General features: G+C 32.4%; 1 protein-coding gene across 1 annotated transcript; it reads right to left on the reverse strand.

Moving 5' to 3' along the window:
• Positions 1-2,026: 2,026 nt before the first annotated feature.
• LOC114298384 (protein NRT1/ PTR FAMILY 2.7-like) lies at positions 2,027-6,752 on the reverse strand. The gene is made up of 5 exons (XM_082919662.1): positions 6,574-6,752; positions 6,245-6,462; positions 4,036-4,580; positions 3,024-3,456; positions 2,027-2,587 (listed from the first exon to the last, which is right to left on the reverse strand). The coding sequence occupies exons 1-5, from the start codon at positions 6,665-6,667 to the stop codon at positions 2,159-2,161; spliced, it is 1,719 nt and encodes a 572-aa protein (XP_082775788.1). The 5' UTR covers positions 6,668-6,752; the 3' UTR covers positions 2,027-2,158.
• Between the last annotated feature and the right edge of the window lie 293 nt (positions 6,753-7,045).

Raw genomic sequence — 7,045 nt, forward strand, 5'->3', positions numbered from 1 at the left:
AGATCGTGGGTCAGTCCAAGTTTCAAAATAACAGCCTGGATCTAAGGTCCCAAACTGAGCTTGGACTAGAGTCTAACCAAGTTTTGAACCCATCCACAAATCTCGGACCATTTTTACCCCGCAGTCCAATCTCCCCCTTTCCCTCTTATCTATGTACAAATTTCTAAATAATGGCCAACTAATAATGCTTGATTGAGACTAGGACTAGTTGGCTATCCATTATTATATGCAGTGATTGAAACACCAATTTGAAAGGGTAGGCTGGATTGGTGTCAAAAGACTTTAGTTGAAAAAGTTAACAGAGTCAAAGTAAAACGGTAATTAAAAAAAAAAAAAAACTCTTTTAAGTAGGGGGTGGGAATCATGAATAAATCACAGTTTAATTTATAAAATAAATAATTCAAATTATTGAAGTAAAATTTAGTAGTAGGCTCGCTAATCTTATTGGACCGAACTTTATTTCTCTCCTCTAGTGAGAGAGAGAGATAAGCCAGCTCCCTACCCCAAAAAAAAACACTATTTTTTTGGGGGGTGTCTTGCTTTCAAGGATTTCTTGCCCACAAGAGTATGATTTCAATACTAAACAATGCTCCATGAACATTTTTTATTATTATTTTTAGCTTCTTGTAATAGAGAAACAAACCTCTCACTTGATCATATACCACTGCCATAAAAATCACATGACAATTCAGTCAATAGTAACAAACAATTCAAACAACAATATTAGCAATTCCATCATCGTTTAATCACTTCACTTAACTCTGCTGTTTGGCCCATAATTAAGCATTAATCTTGCTAATCATGGTCTGCCCACTTAATTATCTTATGTGAGGCAATGATTTTTGCTAATTGAAACCAAATGATATATCAGATGACAAAAGAAATGCTCACTAATGGAGAAAATATTCTTTCTTCTTTTCTTCGACGTTTATAAAAAAAAAAAAAAAAAGAATAATAATAATAATATTTTGTGAAATGTTTTTACAAGGTGAATGGTGTAGTGGTTGTATTTTTGCAATTAAAAGTTATCTTAATAGTTTTTTTTTTTTTTCAATAAAAAATTTTCTCATATTATTTTGAACAAAAAAAATCATATAATTTTTTGGTTTTTTCAACATTACTGAATTGAGTGTCAAACTATCCTGCCTAAAATAAAACGACCCTATTCTGTATTGGTAAGATGAGACTACACATGGATAAACCTTCAATATGGAGTAATTGTTTTTTTGTCAAGAGTATATATAACAATTTATTTTTAAAAGCGTACTTATCTTCTATTATTTTGAAGATAAATATCGGATCAATATAATTTTTTTATGAATAATCAACACACAAACCTTAAAAGATTAAGAAATTAGATCACCGAATTGGGATTGTGATGGCCCCACGAGCTAGGATTGGTCTAGTTTTGGAAACAAGTTCAATCCAAAATAATTATAAAAAAGGGTAAATTACACCTCTTAAGGATTGCTTAAATATGAATTGCCTCATGTAGTTTGTAAAAGTACAAATACCTTCCTGTCAAAATTTTTTATTTAACAAAATTAATTGAAAAAGTAAAATTTCTAACTATTTACCTATACAATAATAAAATTATTTGAATTATTAATTGAAATAGAATTTTAACATTATTAAAAATTGTTAATTAAATTGATGATTTATTAATAATAGGACCTATTGGTTATGAAATTAGAAACTTTAGAGGGCAAATTGTAATTTCTAGAACCACAAGGAGTAATTTATAATTTAAGAAAATCTCAAGGGGTGTATTTGTAATTTACCCTATAAAAAATGGAGATCTACTCTAATTATTGCAAAAAAAAAAAAAAAAAAACTGATCTTGAACTCACGAGTACTACACACTATGGGAAGAAGTAAAATAAAATATTTTGATCTAACAATCCTAAATATTTAGAAAAATACCCTAAAAATTAAATCAATAGATTACATTTGTTTTAGTGTAAATTATATCATACCAACTTTAAATTTACACCATATACTTCACTTTCAAATAATTTTTGAAATATAAATTCTGAATATATAGCATTTTTTTGAATTTTGATACGTAAAACAAATGTATATATACAAACCACGCCACAAAAGTAGATGCAGTAGTAAATCAGACACCAAATTGAACTCTTGATCAGCCCCAAATATATCATTCATAAGACCTAAAACCATCATCATCATCATCATCATCCACCAAATCTTCAACATCTTGATACTTGTACAACCAAGCACACACTAAATAACAGCCAGAGTTCAACACCCCTACCAAACTCAACACCCAATACACATTATCCATCCTCCCATAATTTATATTGTCCGGCAACCACAGTGTCACCCTCCGAACAATCCCAACCACGGCGGTGCTCAAATAAAACGCAATGCTGATGAGCAGAGCCACCAATGCTGTCGACGTGCTTTTCAACAACGGAGGAAATTCTTGGTAATAGAACGCGACGTTGCCGGGAAAATGAAATGCCTCTCCGATACCGGCAATAACTAGCTGTGGTACTAGCCACAAGACTGACATGGGTACGACAATGGAACTATTGGTTTGGTTTTGAAGGTGGTGAGCGTTAACCTAGCAAAATAATAAACCGAATATTAAGCTCAAATGTTATGACAACAATGATAGGAAATATGATATTAATAGAATTTAAATTGAAGTTTTAGCTTTGGGGAGTCTGGATCTGGAGTGACGTTGTCACTGTTGTAAAATTGATTTTCCTTTTCTTAATAGATTGAAGTAATTTTAAATAAAATCTCACTTTGCTCACACTTTAATGTTTAGTTGTCGGTAGAAAGATTGTATTTATAGAAATATGTAATAAGAAGAGTATAATATCCCATTAATGTGTTAGATTTTATTATCTAAAAAAAACATGTATTGAATATTGAATTTAAAACTTTAAGGAAACTAACATAATAAACATAATACTAGCATTAATATATAATTTCTATAATGGTTTGTTATGAAAAACTTAAATAATAATTTTATTTTTATTAAAATTCTCTACCATCTTGAGCCGTTTTAACTCCACCAGGGCTGATACCACCATGCTCAGCACGGTCGCCACATGACCAACCCCGATTCGCTGTAGAGGTGTCAGCGTTCGAGCAGTAAGCTTCTTCCAGAGGGGATATAACAGGCGGTCAATGATGGCGATAGAGATGGAAGTGGAGACAAGTATGAAGACGATCATGGACCCAGCTGGGATTTTGAAATGTGGCCCAATGTGGCGGTTGACGCTGAGGGCTTGAAGGGTGGTTAGGCTGATTTGGATGGCCAGTGGAGTGGTTAAGAATATGCCGGTTGACCATAGTGGGAAGATTCTGATTAGCCTTTTGAGATCTTCTACTTGTTGGATTGTGCATAAGTTCCATAGTTTTGCTATTGAGCCATCTTCTCGGATGTCTCCTTCGATTTTTAGGGCTGCACGATTTAAGAACCTGTATATTAAGAGAACAAAACGATGTTAATAAGTTGTCAGAATCTCAATTCAAATTTTATGATTATACTATAATTTGCGATTCATTTAAGCAATATCGATCTAGATCGTATAAAAGATTCCTTGTATGTAGGACTTTTGGTCCTAATAGTTGGATTTTATAAAATTGTAGAATCTTAATCAAATGCTATCGTACTTAATTCAATTTTAAATATTATTTTGTATTGTATAGATTATTTTTATCGAAAAAAATATGTTTTGTTCTCTCCCTCTCTCTCTTTGCATAGTAGATTTATTTGTTCAATTCTTTATGTTTTTCTCTCCAATTTTATTATTGCAATTGCACACTAAAATATTATACTATTTTTCAACCATTTGTCTGTTTCTTTTCTTCATTTTTGTGTATCCTTTTTGCATTATATAGCTCTTCTTGTATTTTATCTTATTTATAGCATTTTCCAAATGAAAATGAACAATGGATTGGTCAAAATTAACAAGAAAATCCAATAGTCATTGAAGTAATATATTCCATATGATGCAATTTGAAAAATGTAATCATATCAGCTAATCAAAACCTTACTTGAAAGACTCCGAAGGTGTTGCAGCCACCATCTTGGTGCCCCCATGAACCGGCTTCTGGTAATAATCTTCACCTCTGCGCGAACCCAATACATTCCTTTTTCGTATAGCAGCAACAACAACTTGACCCAAACCCATGAACGGGCTGCCCCGGGGCTTAACCCGTCTGTAGAACCGTGTCCCAAAAACAAAAATGGCTAACCCAAGAATGTTAACCACAGCACAGATCCCAAACCCCCAACCCCAGCCCACATTGTCTTCAACATAGACAATGGCTGTGCCACTTACTGCTGAAGAGGAGTACAAAATGAAGATAAACCAGTTCCAAAAAATGGATTGTTGCTTGGGATTGTCAAACTGGTCAGCACCCATTGTTCCTATGGTGAATCTTGTGCCTCCCACACCTACGATGGCTAGGGCTAGGGCCGTGTATAGGACTGCATATTGGGCCTTTGTTGGGTTGGTGCATAAGGTTGATCCACTGTTGTCACATGGTGGTGGCCTCAAGGAGTCTAGTGTTGAGGTTAGCATTAGGAGGACTATTCCCTGCAAAGTTATGACTTGGTCAATTTAGAAGTAACCAAGAAGGATTTGAACAAGGATTAATTAATTTCAATATACTTCAAATTGCAAGGATAATGTTTTTTTGGGGATCAGGTCGAGTGCCACTGTCTTACTCTTCGCCACTTTAGAGTGATGAATGAAAATGATAGTTTTTGTACTGTGTTACTTATGTATATTATATATATATATATATATATTTAATATAATATTAAGATTTAAATTATTTTAATATTATTTAATGACTAATAACTTATATATAAAATATTTTCTTTTATGAATTTATATATACAATTCCGGTCATGAGTTGTCCAGCCTGTCTTATCATGTCATTGCATAAACCCATTTGCAATTTAATCAAGTTTTTAAATTTTTTCCCCAAGTTACTGGCAGGCCACTGCGTTTTTACTTGGTCGATTTGGTCAGGACTCTGTGATTAGTTGAGGTGCGTCACTCCAAAGGAGTGCTGACCTGAATACTCAGTTATCAAAAAAAAAAAAAAAAGTTCATATCAAATTTAAAAATACTATTCAAGTCCTAAATTTTTTTGAGTTGGACTCAATATGCTCGTATTTTGCCCGGCACGCTTGCATTGTATTATTAGGGGTTTTAATGAGAAAAAAGATGAAAAAATAGTAAATTTATCTTTTATTTTATTTTATTTTTTATATAAAAATTAGGAATTAAAACTAAAAAAATAGTAACGTGAAAAATGACCAAAATCATGTGGTGCATCTTTTGTTATTTTTGTAAGGACAAAAGTTCAAAGTGCTCAAACCACTTGCCTAATATTTTAATATATGGTCAATGGGTTATATTAATAAGGGCCCTATTAATAAATGAGATAAAGACGAAGGGAAAAGTTAGAATTATGAAATTTTTTTTATGAAGATGATCATGAAAAATTTATGATTTTTGAATTACCTTGATTAGTATGTGGTGCTTTATTCTAAATGTAATTAAAAGGTCACAAAGCTTTCATGATTATTTTTATGAAAAGTTTTTCATGATACCTAGTATTGTTGACGAATAGCCAAACTGATAAGTCTATAGAAATTAATAAATATGTTAGTTGATGCATTAATTCACATGATGATTAATTAAAATTATTCAATGGAGGAAGAGGGTTTATATTAGCATTGTTGTAAATATAGAAATATGTCATCGTTTCATTTCTTTGTTGGCAATTATAAATTTTTTTTTTCCTCCCTTAATCTAAATGAATGTCATCAAGTTTTTTTTTAACGGAAACACAGAGGGAAAGGACAAATCAATAATTGTAGCAACAATATGGATAACGAGAGAAATTTCTTGAAAATTATCTTGAAACTTGAATGGTTGATCGAATTTTAAGTTCTTTGGTCATTTGGTCACAATTTTAAAAAAAAATTCGCGACACATTTTCGTAACGTGTAACATTTTTGTAATTGTAGGTTTGCAATAAGACTATATATACATATAAAAGAAAGCTAATACTGTGTTTGGTTGGGGGATTTGAGGAGGGATTTGGAAAGGGAAAAGGAAAAGTTAGGTGAAATGTGTATAAAATATACTTACATTTCACATAGTTTCACACATCTTTTCCCTTTCCCTTTCCAAATCCCTTCCCAAATCCCCCAACCAAACACACCATAAACCATAAGTATTACCAGGAAGGAAATGAAAGAAGAAATGCAGATGACAGAGAAAGAGCCCAAGTAGGAGTCGGCGATGATAGCTCCGATGACCGGAAACATGGTGGTGCAGCCATAGACAACGTTGGTTATTTGGGCAGAATCGATGCTTTTCACGTTGAATTCCCCTATCATATACACTATCAGGTTGGTCATCCATCCTCCTGCCGCCACCGTCAATCCCGCCATCGTTGCGTCACATTTTCAACATATATATTGATTGATATGAATGGAAGTAAAATATACACTTTTCACTTCTATAATTTAACTCAAATTTTACTTTAATTTAACTCAAAGAGAGAGACCTGTAATGAAGGGAAAGGCGCTCCAGCCGCCACGCTTATGGCCGGAAGACGGTAGCTTCGATTCTTCATCGGCAGCGGAGAGTGAACCGTCCATGGTGGTACAAACCTAACTGTTTTTATGTTAGCTCAAGTTTATGCCTCCGAATGTGAGTCTCTATATGTATGTGTAGAGACGTACATCAAAAACCTCGACTTAATATTCCGTCAATATATAGCATAGACTATAATTTATTGTGTTTTATTTATCATATTTTTATATATATGTTTATTATTTTATCTGTTTATATGCTATAGAAAACAATTTGCAAAGAGAAAAAAAAAAAAAAATCATTGAGAATAATGTGTGAACAGCATTTGTGAAATGAAATAAAATAATCACAAGAAATCATCTTATTATATATTAAAATTATCTATAAAAATTATGTTGTATATTATTAGGGAGAGTGACGTGTAAGTTTTAATAGGTGAACTT

The sequence above is a fragment of the Camellia sinensis genome, chromosome 3 (genome assembly GCF_055761805.1).
Source record: "Camellia sinensis isolate YWXY chromosome 3, ASM5576180v1, whole genome shotgun sequence".
NCBI lineage: Eukaryota > Viridiplantae > Streptophyta > Magnoliopsida > Ericales > Theaceae > Camellia > Camellia sinensis.

Bases quoted from the DNA above. Each gene is read 5' to 3' on its own strand.
- LOC114298384 (XM_082919662.1), bottom strand. From the start codon at position 6,667: ATGGACGGTTCACTCTCCGCTGCCGATGAAGAATCGAAGCTACCGTCT. The intron at 3,457-4,035 runs GTAAGGTTTTGA...CTTAATATACAG, and splicing joins ACACCTTCGGAGTCTTTCAA to GTTCTTAAATCGTGCAGCCC. The intron at 2,588-3,023 runs GTAGAGAATTTT...TTATTTTGCTAG, and splicing joins AGTTAAAACGGCTCAAGATG to GTTAACGCTCACCACCTTCA.